The sequence below is a fragment of the Periplaneta americana genome, chromosome 16 (genome assembly GCF_040183065.1).
Source record: "Periplaneta americana isolate PAMFEO1 chromosome 16, P.americana_PAMFEO1_priV1, whole genome shotgun sequence".
Taxonomy (NCBI): domain Eukaryota; kingdom Metazoa; phylum Arthropoda; class Insecta; order Blattodea; family Blattidae; genus Periplaneta; species Periplaneta americana.
This window is the reverse complement of record NC_091132.1, coordinates 144334434-144355601: the sequence shown is the minus strand read 5'-3', so window position 1 is coordinate 144355601 and position 21168 is coordinate 144334434. Positions and strand designations below refer to the sequence as shown.

General features: G+C 36.0%; 1 protein-coding gene across 4 annotated transcripts in view; it reads right to left on the bottom strand.

Annotated features, from left to right (window-relative positions):
- The window catches only part of smid (nuclear valosin-containing protein-like smid), a 122807-nt gene that overhangs the window by 13697 nt on the left and 87942 nt on the right, over window positions 1–21168 (bottom strand). For all 4 annotated transcript variants that reach the window (XR_011329798.1, XR_011329796.1, XR_011329797.1 and 1 more), the window contains exons 13-16: window positions 13304–13426; window positions 7372–7578; window positions 5775–5999; window positions 383–456 (exon numbers count right to left, since the gene is read on the bottom strand). Coding sequence is in view for 1 of the 4 variants with exons in the window: in XM_069813122.1 (XP_069669223.1) it covers window positions 403–456; window positions 5775–5999; window positions 7372–7578; window positions 13304–13426 (609 nt within the window). In the remaining 3 variants the exon portion in view is untranslated. The remainder of the gene's footprint in view (window positions 1–382; window positions 457–5774; window positions 6000–7371; window positions 7579–13303; window positions 13427–21168) is intronic.

The window sequence follows — 21168 nt, the reverse complement described above, 5'->3', positions numbered from 1 at the left end:
GTTGTAGTTTTAATCGTGTTTAAACGATAGTACATGGATTCAGTGGTGAAAATTAGTACACTCTATATAATGTCAAACAGAAACTGGTACAAAAAGTCAGTTAAGGGGAGTCTGTACTGCCATCCCATCAATGTAAAGCAGAGTAATAAAAGATAAAGACCGTAATTTTAGCCTGTTACATACAATAATACTTGAAGAATAACCCCTAAAAATTTCAAATGTGTATCTTATGTAAGTCCTGAGAAAAGTGCACTTAAATTAGATGAAATTTACATTGCTGGGATAGGCAGTACAGACTACCCTTAAATTACATAATCGTTTTCTTTTTTCTGACCAGCTGGTCTATAGACTACACACAAACAATAATGGAAATTAATCTTACCTTTCTATATGTATATGTCTTTAACTCTTGGTAGATGAATACAATTTTTGTAACTTCTCGTAATGCTTTAAGTCCTAGAAAAGACAAAAATAAAACAATAATGAATATATATTGGAGCAGAAGGGAATAAGTAAAAGGAGAGAAAAAAAAAAACATTAATTCAATATCCAAGTCAGTGACAAAATCATTTTCAATGTTCATAAATTTTTATTCAAATCTTACTTTTCATTTCATGATAGATAATTCAAATATATTAAAATTTCCAAACTATATAAATTTTCTCTGAACTCGCTTTCATCTACCTACCTTTACATCCTTTTTTTGCTTATCTATTTCTATTTATTTTTACTCAATTTTATTTTACTGAAATATTACTTTTAGACACTGTCATTCATTTAGATTTATACTTTTATCCACTTTTCATTCCATTTTGTTCACTTAGGCTTAACTACTTTAATTTACTTCACTTGCTGTTACTTGCTTATGTTTACTCAATTATTTTTACATTTCTATGGGTTGCAAAGAGCAGTGCAGTGCATTCCCTAACCTCTCCCACTCAAATCCCATCCTCACCCTTCTGCAGTGCAAGCTGTTTTAACAAACGAGGTTCTGAATGGTATGACTGTTCTTAAAAAATGGAGGAAATACCATTTCAGCATGCTGACCTGCCAAGGCATGCATAAGCATCCTCTAAGACAGGCCTGCATAGGTTTGCGCTCTCCGAGTCAGGGGTGATCTCGTACAAAATGTACATAAAAGTACTAGTATGAGTGTTCATGAAATGAATTCCCATTCTGTGTTCACAAAACTATCTTGGACTATTATTAATTAATAAAGAAATATTTATTTTACACAAATAATAGAAAAACTATAGCTACTTAAATATACAATATCCTTGTGTTATATTTTTATTTATCAGTACATCAAAACGGGGTTTATGCTGTTGGCAGCTGAAAGAGACAGTCCTGATCGTAATGAAACATCAGTTACAGATGTTCAATGTCTGCCTTTATTAAAGTTGATTATAGAAAACAGTTGCTCACAAATATAAATGTTGAGCCAAACACAGCAATCATTTTCACAGCCAGCTTGTGTAGTCATGGATATTATTGCTGAGATTTAGTCTTGTAAAACTCAACCAGACTAGCAGTATTATTCAAACAGTCTTTAGCCCTTAAGCCACATTGAAGATCAATAAGTTCAAGCTGTAAATTGTATGACACTGTTTCAACTGGCATTGAAGGAATTTATTATGATAACTTTAAACTTCTTTCCAATTAAGACAAGATCCTGGAACCTAGAATTAAATTCATTTTGAATTTCAATTAATATTTGCACATAATCGTTTAACATGGCTTCATCACGAACAGTTTCTATTGTTGGGAAGTGAGCCATATTACCTTCCTGAAACTGGCTTATGAAAAAGGGTAAGTTTACGACTGAAATCTCGTATTTTATTCAACATAACAACAATGAGCTGACCTTTTCCCTGATGAGTGATAATTAAATTGTTGAAGATTAATGAATTCTAATGTACCCCACCTCATGTCATAATGCAACTTTCAACTCCAGAACCTTTTTACTGTGATCTTCACCAACAAAACCATTGTATCTCTATATTGTGGACTAGTAATGACGCGTTATATTATGTTTTCCTCTTTCTTTCAAACTTTTGTGGCAGATTAGTATTGACTCCAGCTGCGCTGTGAAAAAATAAGCACTTTCCCATGCAATATTGAAAAAATTTGCCTGATGATCACTTTTCCGTCTATTGGATTCCTCTATTATGTAGTCATAGATAGGCAAAGTGAAATAGCTACTGATAATACACACTACACCAGATAGCTGCGTGGACTATTCCAGTGGCGGCTTCTCAAGGGGGTTGCAGGTTTGTACACCCCCCAGTAATGTTGCTAATCTCTCAGCTTTGTTGCTATTAAAAATATAATTTTATTTTACAATTTTCATTCATGATTATCTGCAGCTGGCATCTTGTTTTGTACGTCTGCAGGAGCCTCCGAACCTCTTGGTTTGCAGAGATGTTGAAAACCTATGTAAGGCAGTTTATAGAGATGTTCGGCTAGTGTGGGGACAGGGGGGTTAGAGGCGTGGTCTACTGCTTTCCTCTTGAGAACGGTTTGTCGCACCCCCAGACATGGACACCAACGTCAGTGCAGAAGAAACTAAATTCACTGGAAAAGTATCTGTTTCAACTAGACATTTGCCCGAAGTAATAAGCATGAAAAATTTATTCATTCGGCTTGTACAATGAACAGTCGCATATTTCGCATATTACTTTCTCAATCTACATGCACATAAACGGCACAATACATAAAGGAGCTTGTATTTTGCTTTAAAGTTCTAAGAGTTGTCGTTCTGACAATAGGTGCTGCTATCTCCCGACAACCTACGAAAGCTGCATTTGAATTTTATGAATGAAAACGTTGCACATCGTACTTTGTAGCATTCTGATGACGATTCTATACTCAATTGTTTTTCATGTTCGTACTTGTGGAGTGAATATGTGTGACTTTCTTTAAATGTGTTGAAATTATTTTGTGTTGTGGCATTAGTAAGTATAACATTATGAACGCATGACGGTTTTTTAAATGGCAATACTGTAGACTGGTATGTAATTTTAGCGTATTTTCATTTCAATAGGTTAAACTAAATATGAACAACGTAGCATCCCTGATTTCAACGAGTTTTACCTCATTAAGATTGGAGGAAAAATTAGAGATAAAAAGATTGGGAAGGCCTACACCTTCATTAAACATATGCCAGGAAATTAAGAGCAAGAGTAGGAACTTCGTGAGAAAATTTAACCTTGATAAATATAATAAAAATGACTGGATATGTGGCTGCAGTGAAAGAAATGCTCTGTTTTGTTTCCCGTGTTTGTTATTCGGAGGTGGCAGGGAAGAAGCTTGGGTTAAGAAGGGCGTGACTGATATAAATCATCTCCATGACAGGATAAAAAAACATGAAAATTCTTCCATTCACATTACAAACGTTCTGAATCTCAGTATTCTTGGAAATACTAATATTGCTGCTCAATTGGATTCTAGTTACAGAAGAACGCTTGAACTACACAATCAAAAAGTAACGAATAATAGGTACATTTTGAATATTATAATAAATTGTATTCGATTTTGTGGTTCTTTAGAATTAGCCCTCAGGGGCCATGATGAAAGTGAAACATCTTCCAACCCAGGAGTATTTCGTGCTTTAATTAACTTTAGTGCTGAACTGGATGGAGCTTTGAAATCGCACCTTGAAAAAGCTACAGTATTTAAAGGGACATCAAAGACAATACAAAACGAACTGTTGCAGTGTATTTTAGAAGTATGTCAGGATGAAATTTCCGTGGAGATAAAAAATGCAGATTATGTATCTGTAATTGCAGATGAGACAACTGATATATCTTGCACATTTCAAATGTCAATTATTTTCCGATATATAGTTAATGGGAAACCGGTTGAAAGGTTTTGGAATTTTGTAACTCCACGTAATCATGATGCTAAATCTCTGGCATCTTGCATTGTTACTGAGATTAATCGCCATCTTGAAGGGGATCCCAATAAGCTCATAGCACAGACATATGATGGGGCAAACGTCATGAGAGGCTCTTCTAATGGAGTACAAGCGATTGTCAAAGAAACTTTTCCAAAGGCTTCTTACATTCACTGCCACGCACATCAACTGAACCTTATTATGTTGCATGCTTCGTCAGTAAACAGGAATGTGAAAATATTCTTTGCGAATCTACAAGGGATATGTTCTTTCTTTTCGAACTCGACACAAAGAACAGCAGTTCTTGATGAAATCGTGAAAAAACGTTTGCCTCGTTCAGTTCAGACTAGATGGAATTTTCAATCGAGGTCTGTGAAGAATGTGTTTGAATACAGAGAAGAGCTCATTGAATGTATGAAGACCCTTCTTGAAAGTGACGAAGTCAGCAGCAATAGTACCATTCAGCAAGCCTTTGGATATGTTGAAATGTTGAGCAATCAGAATTTTGTTTTTTGGCTGACATTTTTTCATAAAATAATGCCTTTTGTAGACATTCTATATAACCAGCTACAAATGCGTGAAATTGATCCACCATGGGTAAAAGTTCAAATTGAATGTTTCGAAAGTGAAATTGTGAAAATTAGAGAATCAGTAGATGAGCTATTCCAGACTCTTTCGGCACATGAAAACAAAAGGATGAGACATGAAGAAAGTGAAAAATCCGTAAGACAGAGGGAAGCAAAAGAAGTTTGTGATATAATTATATGTGAAGTGAAAGAACGATTTAAATTTACAGGACATCTGACAGCAACATCTTTGTTTCTGCCAGAGAGATTCACGGATTATTATTTAAATTTCCCAGAAAAACTATTTCAATTTTCTAGTGAATGCTACACATTTCTAGATGCAAAGAAACTAAGAACAGAACTTTTAGTGCTCTATGGAACAATTCAGGATTATGTCCGGTGCTTTAGGTCTCTTAGATTTCATAAGACAAAACAATCTTTGTGATACACTAAGTGAATGCTTCAAACTGTTAAGTATGCTAGTAACAATGCCCATGACAACATCAGAAGCAGAAAGGTGTTTTTCTACCCTGAAGGGGATTAAGACATTCCTTAGGAACACCATGTCTCAAGAAAGACTATCTGCTTTGGCGATGTTGTCCATTGAACGCGACTTCATCATGGCTATTCCAGACTTCAATCAGAGGGTCATTGAGAAGTTTGCAAGCAGCAAGGAAAGACGGATGGACTTTCTGTATAAATAGGTATGCTTGTATTTAGTCATTTTACTTATTAATTGCATATAAATTAGCTTTATATTTATACGCCCTCAGGTATACACGGCTTTAAAGTTTAAAGAAAAGTATGTTTAACTCCTCTTCAATATCCATTGTGCACCACCATATTTTCAAACCACCAGCCGCCACTGGACTATTCTCTACTTATAGCAGGCCTACATCATTCCGACGTACCTTTCCGGCAAGCTGTTAGACAGCTCTCCCGCTCCGAAAGAGCAGCCGCGCTCAATGAGCACCGTTTGTGCAGGCCTGCTCTTAGTGATGAAGAGAGGCTATGATTAGTGGAGTTGTCTGACAATTCTCCTGGCTACAACATATAATGGTCCTCCCAACAGTGTGTGGCTTGTAGGTAGGTAATATAATCATCGTAACATAAAAATATAGTGCCTACATTAAAACAGTTATACTTTTTGCTACATCACTCTTCTATATTTGAGAGCAAGAGAGTTAATGGCTTTATAGCCTAGAGCTCAGCATTAGTTAACAACATTTACTTACTTTCACTCATTACTTTCCTCGCTACCTACCTAACTAACGAATCTATGGATTAAAATTAATGTTTTTGGCAACACGTACCTTATCAGAAACAGAAGGGCATATCTTTTCTAATGCCTTTTCAAAGTGTTTATTAGACACAATCAATTTTTTGGTTGTACTGTTGGTCATATATTCTCTGAGAGCTTCAATCCCAGCTTCTCGAACCAAAGCTGCCAAATCAGCACCAGTGAAACAAGAACATTTGTCATTCTTTCCAACAGTGATCAGATCGACATCTTCGTCTAATTTTGGTCTTGTGCCATTCTGCAAACAATAAATGGACGAAATACAGCAAATTCAAATCCACAAAGGCACTATTCACATATATGTTTTCTTTTTAGCACTTAACAATAATTCAAATATTCGTATTTACTTAACCCAGGCATGCCACTTGTATTTTGGCCATCCTAATTTGCAAAATGTTTCTTATACACTTCTACAGGTCAAACTTCACAAACTCATTCCTCTGAATATTAATTTTTTTTTTTTATTAATTTGTCTTACAGAATAACATCTGTAATATTGACAATTAATATTTGAGGAGAAAAATTCGCTCCGGCACTGGAGATCAAACCCGGGTCCTTGGTTCTACGTACCACAGCACCAGACCGAACTCTCCTGCTTCGATGTTTCCCTTTGTGGCCTGACTCAAAGTTAGACATATACGTTGACGTTTTATGTCCAAGTCAACTGCCATTATACAAGGCGCGCATTCAATTGAGTGACTGTTTGGCCAGGATTCCGCAGTTAAGTGCACAGTAATCTGTACAGAAATATGCACTGCTAGCTATGAGAATATTAAAAAAAAAATCTTTAATATTCTCATAGCTAGCAGTCCATATTTCTGTACAGATTACTGTGCACTTAACTGCGGAATCCCGGTCAAACAGTCACTCAGTTGAGTGTGCCCCTTGTATAATGGCAGTTGACTTGGACATAAACGTCAACGTATATGCCTAACTTGAAGTCAGGTCACAAAGGGAAACATCGAAGGAGGAGAGTTTGGTCCAGTGCTATGGATTAAATTCGGCATAGCTCAGTGGTCAGAGCACTTGGTACGTAGAACCAAGGACCCGGGTTCGATCCCCGGCGCCGGAGCGAGTTTTTCTCCTCAAATATTAATCATTCTTCTGAGACATGCAGGAATAAACTCAGCATATTGTACATATTCCTGCGTATGTAGCACTGTTGCTGACTTGACTTATTCACTCACTTCCCACCCACCCACAATGAAGAACTGTTACTAACCTCCTTAGTCTCCTACATAACCACCCATTCACTCACTCTTTTGTCAAAAAAGGATGATGACAGAGTTGAATTCTAATATATGAGCAAGAAATGTTCTCTGAAGACTTCTTGTTCAGGGATGTACCTATGTACCTAATTTATAACCCAAAGCTTTATTTCTTTTCCAAAAGACACAATGCTAAGTTTTATAATTACCCTTAATCCACTGCTCTCATTTAGATCTGAAACTGCAAATTTCGGATTTAATGACAAGTATGGTACACTATACCACTGATCACAGCTTCCATGCAATATAATGTCACAGCTTCCATGCAATATAATGTTTAAGCACACAACAACGCGAATGTAACCAAACTGAATACAGCATGCAAATTTTAATGTATTATACCTTTGTCAGAGCTTTGAGTATTTCTACTCTATCTTCTGGTGATGGAAGACCAATATACAGTGTCTTATCTAGTCGCCCTGGTCTTAGAACTGCTGGATCAATGATCTCTGGACGATTGCTTGCAGCCATCAAGAACACTCCTCTTCGACTCTCAATTCCATCCATCTCTGTTAACATCTGGTTCACAACTCGCATACTTGCTCCACCCTAAAAAAATATATTTTTAAGAAAGAACAAGTATAGAACTGATATAATTTTTATTATGATCAAAGAGCAGCAAGAAAAAAAAGATGATGATGATGATGATGATGATAATGTACTAAAAACGCTGGCATTAGAAGCTGTGAACAATAGATATCCACCAGAAGAATGGTTACATATCTACACAGATGGGTCTACTATCGATAACAACTCAGGATCAGGAATTACATGTGCGTTATTCTCATTTTATCAACCAGCAGGACATCACACAACAAATTTTGATGCGGAAATAATGGCTATTCATATCTCACTCCAACACCTACTATACAGCATAGATAAATTTCAAAATGCTGTCATTCCCTCTGATTCTAAAGCAGCATTATATGCAATAAATTCATATAAAATGATGTCAATCCAACTTAAAGAATGTCACAAAATGATCCAACAACTTCAAAAACTACAGAAAAGAATTCAATTGCAATGGATACCTGCACATTGCGGAATTGCTGGAAATTAAACTGCTGACTTTCTTGCCAAAAAACGATCCAATTTAATTCAGAATACAAATACAAGCCTACCTTTTACATCCATCAAAAGACTAATTAAAAATAAATATAAAATCAAGCAAAACCAAGCACTATGTACCAAAGCCAAAGATAAAAAATGGAGCATTTTAATAAAAAAAAAAAAAAAAAACAGAAATTATTCCAGAAATCCCACGTAAATCTGCAGTAGCAAAATTCAGACTGCTTACAGAACACGATTATTTGGCCAAACACTTGAATAAAATAGGAATTTACACAAATCCAAATTACCCTCTATGCAACAAAGAAGAAGAATTGACTGAAGATCATCTCATAACCTGTGAAGTTCTACCTGATGGATCCACCATAGAGAAATATTGGAGAGCAAGAACGCTAATGGCTTCGTTGCCAAAGCCCGGCATTAGATAATAACAACAACAACAACAACATAATAATAATAATAATAATAATAATAATAATAGTTGCAATGGGTAGTGATCTTGCAACTCACATCGCCTCTCCTACCAAATTTCCAATTACAATATTATCCTCAATTATTATAATATAATATATAGTGGCAGTTAATGTTTAATGAATCGAAGGTTCTGGACATTATTGATTGTTGTATTTGACGTTTATTTAGCATATTATTTTCTTCATTTAACCTCATACACTCATGTCTGTTTCATCAAATCATTTATGTATTTGTTATTTATCATTTGTTAATTATATTTGTTATTATAAATTCACACTGTTTATTCTGCAAGTCTTCCACTGCGCACATCCCAATTATCCAATGCACCAATGCTATCTGGCGAGTAACATCCCGGTAGCGCCCCGTTATTTAACAGGAGGTTACAGAAGAGAGATTAATACGCCTCAATGTCATTGTGGCAGCACCACACCTCTCGCTACCAACATTACACAAAGCTGTCAGGTGCAAGGTTGCAACCGCCTGGATATAGTAACCGATGCAAAGGTTCAAGAGAATGTTTCCAAACTCGTTTATCTGTTCAAATAATCTTTCAATTCAAACTCTAGTACGCACATATTTTTGCACTGTGTCATCTTTCAGTTGCATGTTGTATCCGAGTTTCAATTTTTTGACACAAGTTTAGGACTATAAAGCCTAATTCTGAAGGTTAGGGCTGTCTGCTTCCAAAGCCTGAATCTGTTTTAAAACTCATGTTCATTTATAATTCAAAGTGGTGTACTCCATTTCGAAAAATTCTTGACCGCCATAGTCCTTCAATAACATTGATCACTTTACTCATCATTACTCATAAGTTTTTGGAAAACATACAATATCCATAGGTATAGCGGAAACTGCCATCTTGCACTGTAGAGCCTTGAAATGCAGTTTAAATGGCAGAGTACTGCTGAAAAGCACTGCTGATCAAGTTAAACTAAAGTTACCTCAAGATTAACTGGTAGTTAAGGTTTATAACACTAAGCAGAACGAAAAACTTGAGTTTAAATTGAATGTAAGGTTTAAACAGCATTTCTCTCAATGAGAAAGAAGTCTATATGAGATGGGTAGAATTTCAGCATTCCTGCTATCAACAATTACAATTCTGAAACATTGCTAAAATTGTTGTTGTTTTCTAATGCCAGGCGTTTGACAATAAAGTCATTTGACCTCTTGCACTCCAATATTTTTCAAAGATATTATCATGATCAGCCACTGAAGCACAGATTTTGAGGTGTTCCGAATCCATTTCTTGGTTTGAGTTGCACAATGGGCAGTTAGGGGACTGATACGAGGCCTGTCTAAAATGTATCCGACCTTAAATTTTCCCGCGCAAAGTAGTGATTCTAAGGCGGCGCCACTGTGCATGGTGGAAGGAGGAACTGTAATGCACATGCTTGAATTTTTTCACCGCATTCGCTTGTGCCAGTCACTGGCTGGTGGTCGCCAAATAAGGTGCTGTTCTAAGTGTTTGTCGAATTTAGTTTTCTCGCAAGATGACTGAACAAATTGAGCAAAGATACTGCATCAAATTTTGTCAAAAGCTTGGTGATTCTCAAAGTCAAACAATTCGTAAGATTCAGCAGGTGTTTGGAGAAGATGCGATGGGTGTAACACAAATTAAGGAGTAGTTCAACCGATTCAAAGATGGCCGCACATCAGCGGAGAGTGAGCAGCATTGTGGCAGGCCCCAAACTGCTCGGAGTGCAGCTGTTGTTGAGAGGGTGCGAAATTTGGTGATGGCAGATCGTTGTTTGACCGTGCGGGAGATTGCCGAAGAGGTTGGAGTGAGTAAAGATTCTGCACACGCAATTTTGCGTGATGATTTGAACATGAACCGAGTGGCTGCGAAATTCGTGCCCAAGTTGTTGTCCCCGGAACAAAAAGACTCCGTCGTGACGTTGCACAGGATCTTCTGGACACCGCCAACACTGATCCTGGGTTTCTGAACACCGTGATAACTGGAGATGAGTCATGGGTGTACGGGTACGATCCAGAAACAAAAAGACAGTCGTCGCAATGGAAGCATCCCGAGTCTCCAAGGCCAAAGAAAGCGCGGCAGGTGCGAAGCAAAATCAAGGTGATGCTGACTGTTTTCTTTGATGTCCGTGGAATTGTGCATCACGAATACGCACCGGAAGGACAAACGGTGACAAAGGAGTACTATCACGATGTTCTCCGGCGACTCCGTGATGCAGTTCGGCGCAAAAGACCAGACATGTGGACGGCGAACAACTGGCACTTGCATCACGACAACGCCCCCGCACATTCATCCCAATTGATCCACACTTTCTTGGCCAAACATGGAATTACAACCGTTCGCCAACCTCCCTACTCTCCAGACCTGGTTCCTTGCGACTTCTGGTTGTTTCTAAAATTGAAGACACCACTGAAAGGATCCCGTTTTGAGAGTAGAGAAGAGATAATGCGGAACGCGACGACGGAGCTGAACAGCATTCCAAAAGAAGACTTCCAGAGGTGTTTCCGGCAGTGGAAGGATCGGTGGGCTAAGTGTGTGCAAGCACAAGGGGCCTACTTTGAAGGGGATTAGGGTCCCAACCCCGTCAGGTATTTGAAATATTTTTTCTGGCTAAAGGTCGGATACTTTTTAGACAGGCCTCGTATATTCCAATTCTATGCAGGTGTTTGGGCAAACAATCATGGCCTGTTGCCAATCTAAATGCAGCTACAGACGATTTTCGTGGTAAATTGGGAATTAACTGTGGATTATGATGCAGAGAGTTCCATTTTTTTCCTTGAGATTGTGTTATCAAATTTTGTTTGTTGAAGTCTAAGAAAGTAGATTTAATAAATCTTTTCACAGAGTAATACGTAGATTTAGTAACAGGTTTGTAAGTAGTAGTGCTGCTCTTCTTTGCTATAGCATCTGAATTCTCATTTCCCAGGATTCCACAATAGGATGGTATCCATTGGAATACAAATCTTTTATTGAGTGATATTAATTGAGAGAGCATTTTAGTTATTTCTGCTGTTTGAGATGAAGGTGTCCTCCAGTGGCTTAAGGAGGGAAAGCTGATGATCAACAAACTCTCCCAGCTAGGTCCAATGGACCCGTCGACCAACAGCAGGTGTGGTCCTCCAGACATTCTGGGGGTTGTGTGTGAAGTAGCCACCAAAATGTTAAAATATGGTGTTCACTTAAATTGGGTACAACTTGCCATTTTCACTCCAATATGAAATGAGTACCATTAAGGTAAAATTGCTAAAATTGTAAAATTTGGCTTATTCCTACTTGGACCCAATGCTCCTTTAGAAAGAGTTTTTACCAGAATGAACAAAATATGAACACAGCAGAAAACAAAAGTGAAAGCAGATATATTAAAGGCATTGTTAATTATCAACGTTAATTTCAAATGCAGTTTCCTTGCCTTCTTCAGTTTCTTGAAGAAAATAACTTATAAAACTTCATTGACCAAAAACATATGCACAATAGGAGTTTCATGAGTAGGCTATAATTTTATGTTTTGTGTTATGAGTAATGTGATTTATTGTTTTTTTTTAATGTTATTGTACAGATGATAAATCTTAAACAGTTAATGCCTACATTGTTTTCACATTATTTTAAAAGTAAAGAATTAAATTTCTATTTGCGGTTCTGATGTACTGACTAGTAGAGGGAGTTTTCTGTATAGTAAGTGTCCCATTTTGAGCATCAGAAATTCTGGTCACATTAGATCAGGGGCTGTTAGATGGCAATCCCACCACTGATCTTGCTTTCTCCTTGCCAGCAGCCAGATGGAAGGACTCAAAATTGCTTGCAAGTGTCAAACAAAATAATGCCAGACTGACCATATCACTGAAAATTATGGCATTTAGAAGGATAATGAAAGGAATACAAGCAGATGGTGTATTACTGCTGTAGACAATTTTCAGCAGGACGCCAAAATGTGCATGACAAGGAGTGCAGTGGGAGGCCAACCATCATCACAGACGACCTTGTAGAGCAACGCACCATCTGCTTGCTCATGACATAGGCTCACAGACCTGGCACAGCTGACGATCAATTTCAATCGGCGCTATGCCCTGTGCATTCAAAAACTTTATCACTGACCACACTTCACACTCGGCGGGAGGTGGAATAGGAACGTCCATCTTCAACCAATGCAACGAAGCTACTGGGAGCACTCGGGAAGTTCCACTAGCACATGCGCCATGCCAGGACATTACTCTATCATGTGCATGCAGTCGCTTCGCGCAACATATGGTTTGCTAGCTGTGAGACGAGTGGGAAAGTTACTTTATGGACGCGCCTCATACTTGTCTTGCTACTAGAGTGCAATTTTCAGCTCTACATATTAACATTAGTAGAATCATACACATTTTATTAAATTGTGTGTTCATTTCAATGTTGTAAAATATTACTAAAACATGCTATTTTTTTGTTTATGAAGAGATGCCTCTGACTTCGTGGAGTACTAAATTGTTTTTTTAAATATAAGTTGAATATCTTAACTTAATTTTTTTAATCTAGTAATCTGTTTTTCCTAATTTTTGTTGCATAGCCGGAGATTGTCTTTTTAGTAAATATTCATGTTTTGTAGGCATAAAGAAGAATGGGCACTGTCACTATGTTATAAAATTTTATTGTCCTTCTTGAAGTTGTGCCATGCACTTGTAGAAATTTCATGATATAATACACTTCAAAATGAATAACGCAATATGAAAAACGACTTAATAAGTACAAAGATTTTGTTGTGAATGGCAAATTATAACTTACCTCTCCTGAATCTGATCTCTTTGGACAGAGGGCATCCAGTTCATCAAAGAAAATGACACATGGTGCAGAGTTTTTTGCCCTCTGAAAGCACTGTCTCACAGCTCTTTCACTCTCACCAACATACTGGAATTAAATCAAATTTTAATATTAAAATGTGAAAACTTTCTGATCTTTGGTAGTTTGGCTGTGTCGAATTTCATTTCTGACGTGGGAGCATCTGGAAGCTGAAGACATGAACATTATTAAAAGGTGGAAGGTACTCTATTTACAAAAGTCACAGAGGTAATAGATCAAGTCTATGCAAACAAGTTTTGTTAAATAAGTTTTTTGATATGTCCAATAGTTTTGAAAATACGAAATGTAACATGCTGCAATGCTGCAAAGAGTACCAGTGCTTTTTGAGGTCATTGCTCCGCATTGGGGGTAAGTATAACTGCAATCATCCACTCCACAAGGCTTGCAAGAGGAGAATGTAAGCAAAAACATCTCATCACATACGTTTCTATCAAATTACTGTACATATCTAACAGTTAACACATTATTTAAAGTTATTGTAAACTTAATTTCTTTTCTGAATTAATTTATTTTTAATTTCTTCAAAGATAATAGCTTAAATGGAAATTGAGTTACAGAATATGTATTTGTAATAATGTTATTTTGAGTTTACATCAAATATAAAGGAATATTTTATAAGAAAGTACATTCTTTACTACAGTGCGCTTGTAGCTCGGCTGGACCGTTCAAATGTTTACAATGACAAGACTATGAGTCAAAGCTGAATATCGTAAAGTATTCCGAGTCAAGCTACACGAGAGTTCAGTTTATTGATCCATTCATCTCACTGAAGAGTTTAAATTTACAATTTCAATTCACCAGTCCAAGGCCATCACGGGAATGGTCCGGCCGAGCTTGAACGCACTGTATTTTCTAATTATGTAAAAAACAAAGAAATCAACCGATACTGTGAATGTTAAATAAGTTTTATGGTATTAAATTTAGAGTTAAAGAGGTCATAGCACAATAAGAATGTTAAAAACCAAATAATTTGCGTAATTAATTAATTAAATAATTAAATACTTTACGTTTCGATCTACAATTTGTCAATTTTAACATACTTGCCTAGTGTTAAAATCTACTTTTAGGTATGGCTGTGTAAAAAGATTATGTACATGAAGTATTGTTTCACAAGGGAGCAATCACAACTGATCAAGAAAGTGGATTAAACAATGACAGGCCTACTTTTAAACATGTTTAAAAATGGGAGTCCAGTGCTTCAGGGCTAACTAAGCGAGCTCGCCTCGCAGTGACATGCATATGCGTGTATGACTTGGGAGATTAAACTTCCAGTTGGGAACTCGTTCTCGTGAAATAAAATAACATGTGAGTGGAACTCTTCTGGTTGAGGCAGAACCATTTAAGAGTTGCAACTCCTAAGGAGTGAGCTACATCTCCTCTGCCCCCCCTCCCAATACGGTGTGATATTTGTCTGCAGGTTTCCTCCACTAGACCTGTAGCAAAAGTGAACTTATCATAAGAGAAAAATGGAAAACTGGATACAACAGGAGATAGCAGGACGTAAAAAAGCAAGTGGCTTATGCAGTGAAATAGTGGAAAACAGTACAGTGATAAACCAGAAGGAAGCAGCACTGAAGATTCTGACATTAGAAAACTTAAGACTCGAGGTAGAAAACATCAGTGTGAAGATGAAGGACTTGCGAAATGAGAATAATCAATTAAAAAAGAAAATGAGTGATTTTCAGTACAATAAGGAAAAGGAATCTAATAATTTTTGGTGTAGAAGAAATTGGTCGCGAAAAAGAAGAGGAAACCTTGGAGACAGTATGTGAAATGTGTAAAGTGATTTTTAATATAGAAGTGAGTGAAGAACACATTGATGAAACATACAGATTAGGAAGAGGCGTAAATAGGTCCATTCTAATAAGGTTTAGGAATACTAGGATTAGGGAAGTCATTTTGAATAATCGAAAATGGCTCAGTGGTTCAAAATTGCGCATAGAAAAAGATTTGTCGTTTGAAGTTAGAAATAGAAGAAAACTATTATTTCCATTTATGAAAGCAGCTAGGAAAAAAGGACTTCTGCAAAACTATATGAAGATAAGTTGAAAGTAAATGGAAAATTTTACAATGTGGACTATACATATTTTGAAAATGAGAGAAAAGGCTGGAGCGATCGGGAATCCACTCAAGGTTACTGACCGAGGAAGTGCAAACAACCTTGTAAGCAGAAGCAAGGAGTATGTATGCCACATATGAATTTGCTGAGAACAGCAGTAAGTGTGTCTTACTCGAACAAGAATAACAAGAGTGGAATAAGGAACATGGATTCTAGAGACGAGATTCATGTAGAAAACAAGAGAATAAATGAGTTGGAAAATGTCATAGAAAGCATTAAGGTGGGTAAAAAGAGCGTGATAAAAAGTGGAAAACAAGATTTGGCCAGTAGTGAAAAAGAAAAAGTAGAAAATGTGAGTGCAGTAGCAGAAGAAATGGTAATGGAAAAAATTAGTAATAAGGTAGAAGAGAATAATAATAGCAATAAAGACAGAAATATGGCAAAAGTGAACAGTGTGGAAAGGAATGAAGCAGGGTCATGGAAAGTGGTAATGGATGAAATGAGGGAACGAATGGATATACTATTAAATGAGCTAGATAGGGAATGGTGTGAGGGCATAAGAAAATAAGATGAGTTTTTTGAAACCTAGTAAAGAGTAAAGGGGAATAATATAGAGTTAATAATATCAATCAAGAACAGTAGAAAGAACTGATTTGGTATAAGAGTCTATGTTTGTGTTGTTTTGTATTCTATTACATAATTTTGTATTTCATGTACATTATTGAAACTTGGTTGAGTGGAAGAGAAGGCCTTATGGCCTTAACTCTGCCAGGTAAAATAAAACTACTACTATTACATGAGAGTAAAGTGTCATGTGACAAACGATTGTGATTTGTTTCAGTTATGTAAATTCAGTTAATAGTTTAGAACAAAAATGGCATTAGAACGGTAGGGTAGAGGTAATTGATTAATTTAATAATAGGAACAGAGGAGATATAAAGTAGAATATGACAAAAAGAAATGAAATGGCAAAAAAATGTAATGGTGAATTATGGTGTATCCTGAATACAAGAATTTAAAGGTACACCATGACAATTATAGATGCTGTTTGACCAATAAAATATATTCTTTCAAAACATTAATGATTTCTTTACAAATTAATCATGTTGCTTTACCTCGGAATCATAAGAAAAATAGTTCTGCCCACTTCTTCTGAAAACACTTGTGTTCTTAAGTAATCTTGCGCTTTTTAGTTGAAGCCATGACCACCAAACTGCCACTTTCACTTCAAACACTGATTTAAAAAAATTCCATAAACTCACGCTGACATCATTACAAATGCAACGCTTGGCTTTGTACATTGTCTCAAAGCACTCTGATGACTACCACCACAGATGGGAAAACACGGAAGAATGAAGTGGTATGCTTAGTTCAAAGTAAGCTAGTTGATGAAGCTAGCTGTAATCACCAAAGTCTATTCAAATATTATTTAATTTTAAGACTGAAAATAATGGGCCCCAGCAAATATAGCAGCAGGTTGTGCACTGCTATACTACACTGACTTGCTGAAAAATAAAGTGAAGCTAGCATTACTGCAAAAAGCCTCATGAAATACAAAAAAGATGATTTACTTTCCAGGAAAATGCTCGTCCCCTATGCCTTATCACTGGAGAATGCATTGTCTGGCAGATTTTGTTATAGTCACCTTATAGCCCAAATGTCACATCATGAGACTACCATATGTTTGATCAGAGAAATAAAATTCAATGATGATGATCAATTATGAACAAAAGTGCGTGCAAGAATGGCTATGACATCAGGATAAAATGTTTCATCTTAAAAAATTAGAAAGCTTGTTGAGCAATTGGCAATGTGTACTCTTTTTTTAACCCCTTCAGACCTGAATTTATATTAAAAAAAAAAATTGAAAAAAAAAAAAAAAACTAGTCACATAATCATTCTGGGGATCCAAAATTCCCAAATTAAGTCTTCACAGAAAATAAAAATTTGGGGACAATTTTGACCTCTGGAGCTCCAAAATTTTAAATTTTATTTTTAATTCAGGTATAGAAATGTTTCAAAAATATTCTCCATTTCTATCACACTGAATTTTTCAAAATATTTAAAAGTATCGAAGACATTCCAAAAAAGAAAAAAAGAAATAACATACACTATAATGTACACCAGGCCTGAAGGGGTTAAGCTAATGCCGTGTATATTGGCATGTGGCTACTTGCCTACATTTTTTACGGTTAGGATGAAGAAACCTGTTCTGAGATTGAGGCACCCATTAGGTCGGATTCTCTTCCCCCTGTATGATAGAATGACATGAGTAAGAAAATAAGCAGAATGGATAAAGATGGTGATAATGATGGTGAAATGAGCCCAAGGCCTGGTGCTGAAAGTTAACAGTATTTGCTCTTAATGGGTTGAGGGAAAACTCTGGAAAAAACCTCAACCAGGTAACTTGTCCCAACTAGAATTCGATCCTGAACCTGTTAATTTCACAGTCACATATGCTGACCACTACTCCAAAGCAGTGGATTGGAAACATGTATTCTTATAAGGGAAATATACTGAAAAGTAACAAAAGTTGTAAGTTCCTAGAATAAATGGTACTGAATTATTCTGATTTGTATATGACTTAATATAATTACTTAATACGCTCATAATCTTCTATTTTCTTTCTAGCTTGCGACTGAAGTAGACATAAACAAAACAGAAATGTGTTACTCCGTGTTCGAATATGCTACTCAGCTGATATACTGCAGAGAGCATTTCAACACAAGAGGAAAACACATTCATTAAACTAAGAAAAGAACCACGTAATATGTTCACAGAGGGTTAATAACAAAGCTTACATGATTTTAATAAAGTAAATATGTAATTAATATGACAATTACATTCTACTTACGTCACTGTGTTATCAGCTGTGCTGTAGGAGGCAGATCACTTGAATTTGGGAGTTCCATACTTACAATGCATGCACATTGATATGATATACGTCACAATAATTGACCATGCAATATATGATTAATAATAGTGTGTTACAGGCAAAATCTTAATGGACAACAGAACCATAGCAAACATTTACACTAATAATCATAAATTACCTAAATCTGCCAAAAGAAAACAGAATACAATAAAGAAAACATATAAATTAAAAAACAAGAAGTCTGCCAAACGAGAAGGAATAAATTACCTTTTCGAGGAATGTTTCACTAACTCAGAGTTGTCAGTAGCTATCAATACATTAAAGAGCAGAAAATCACCAGGGCCTGATAAAATACATCCAGAATTCCTTAAACACCTCGGTCCCAAAGCACAAACAAAACTGTTAGAATTCCATAAACATGTCTGGAGGGGTTCAATACCTGACGACTGTAAACATGCTAAACATGTAAAAAGCTATAGACATATTTCAATAATAAGCATAACAATGGCGAGAATGATCTCCAACAGACTTAACTGAAATTTGGAATCTAAAAATCTTATATCTACTCGACAATCTGGATTTCGAGAATTACACTCAACAAACGAACAAATTTTGAGACTCAGTGAAGAAATAAAACACTCTTTCAAAAACAAACAGGAAGTATTAGCAGTCTACATTGATTTCCAAGCAGCCTACGATACAGTCTGGAAAAATAATCTTTTAAACAAACTACAAAAGTTGGGAATAAAAAGCAATATTCAGATGGATCTCACAATTTATAACTCAACGTTTTTGTGCCATAAAATACAATAATGTTACTTCTAAAATTAAACAATCTCTTAGAAAAATTTGCTTTGGTGCTGGGGATCGAAACCCCCGTACTATGCATTGGGCGCTCTATCACTGAGCTACGCCAAGGATCAATCCACAGCACCGAATCGAACTCCTTTCCTTTGGGTTTTTCCCTTTTTTGGCCTGTTCCTGTGTTCGATCTCTGGCGCTGGAACGAATTTTTTTCGTTATTAATAAATAATAACCACAACAGAGAATTATGTAGGATCAAAAATTAATAATATCATTATAGAGAATCCTTCAACTCAAATGAAATAGAAATAACAGCAGGAGCAGGAGAAACTTGTCCACTTTTCTCATTTTACTCCAATCTAGGACCTAATATTACAAATTTTGATGGCAAAACAACTACAATTCATACATCCTTAATGAACCTTCTATATAGAATAAACAATTTCAGGATGCTATTTACTGTTAGATTCTCAATAGCTATACTAGCCATTGTGAATCTTCACCAAAATCACTACACATACACAAATGCAGAAAAATAATATACCATCTAAGAAATTTAAATTTATTCTTCAGTGGATCCCGTGACATTGTGGTTTGATTGGGAATGAATTCGCAGAATTTTTGGCTAAGAAAGGCACAGAAATCCTACAAAAAACTCAACAAAATAATTCTACCATTCTGTGAAACTGCTAATCAAGAGAAAATTTCAATCAATGCACATACAAAGCTGCAAAAAGAATGCTGAAGGCAAGAAGTGGCAAATTTTTATATCTAATCCTGGAATTGTTTGTCAATTACCACGAAAATCAGCTGGTGCAATGTACCAATTAACCCTTTCCACTCGAATGATTCCATTTGAAATCTCTAGCAACATAATATACGTATATAGTACATTGCTTGGTCCATAACATCCCAATGATGCCAACTGGAATCGTTTCAGAAAACTTAATCTGAAATCATTTTTTTTTTTTTCAGAAAATATCCAATATTCCTCTTTTCTTAGGTCAAAATACAAGACAGATGTAAAGAAAAAATTGTTTCACCCACAAAAATATTTCAGGTCAGAAAGGGTTAATTACTGGCCATGACTGTCTGGCACAACATCTACACAGGATTGGAATATTTAACTCTCTCTTCTGTGTGTTATGCAATTCAAATGAACCATGAACTTAGAATATTTAGGAAAATGCAGAACCCTAGAAAAAAAGAAGATTCTATACCTCAAAAATACTAGAGTGAAAGAGAACTAATGACTTCATTCCCAAATGTCTAGGCAGAGATGGGGAACTCAGCATCATGTGTAAAAAGTCCATTTCAACCCCTTCCAAGGTTTAGCACCATTTGTTTAAGAAGTAGCAGTATGGAACACTGACTCAACGTCAACATTGCAGTGGCATGTACAGTACTTTGAATATGACGGAAGTTTATGTTTGATTCTAAGTAAACATTCTGCTTTTCCATCTTGAAAAAATAATTTTCTTCCCATTCATCGTAGAAATTAAATCTTCATTTCAAAGCCATCTTCTTTATTTACTCGATAAGTAAATGTAGGTTCATAGAAAGTAATGGCTCAATGCCAGTGATCACAGCAGAGGGATTTCAAGACGACATGCTCGGCATTGGTATTGGACTGGATTGAAAGAGAAAAAGAGGGGAAGGTACTCAGTGAGTACATGTTTCGCATTCCTAGTCTAGACATTTGAACAACAACATATAAAACTAATAATATAAAATACTGTTAATAATACAAAAGTGTTCTAATGAACTGTTCAATTGAACCATATTACAACTGCATATTATACTACATATTATTATTGTAGAGAACATTTTTTTAGTGTCAGGAAAATGATGACAAGCATGAATTTGGAGGCATTGTGCGTCTAACAGCTAATCAGGAAACATCATACCACGTGCATTTATTTACATCTACTTGAACCTTTAGCTACTCGTAGAAAGACAGTAGGTCAGTATATGCAATAACGATGTAGATATGCATATATATGCTAGGCCTATATTCAGAGATTAATTAAATGCAACACGAAATATGCATCC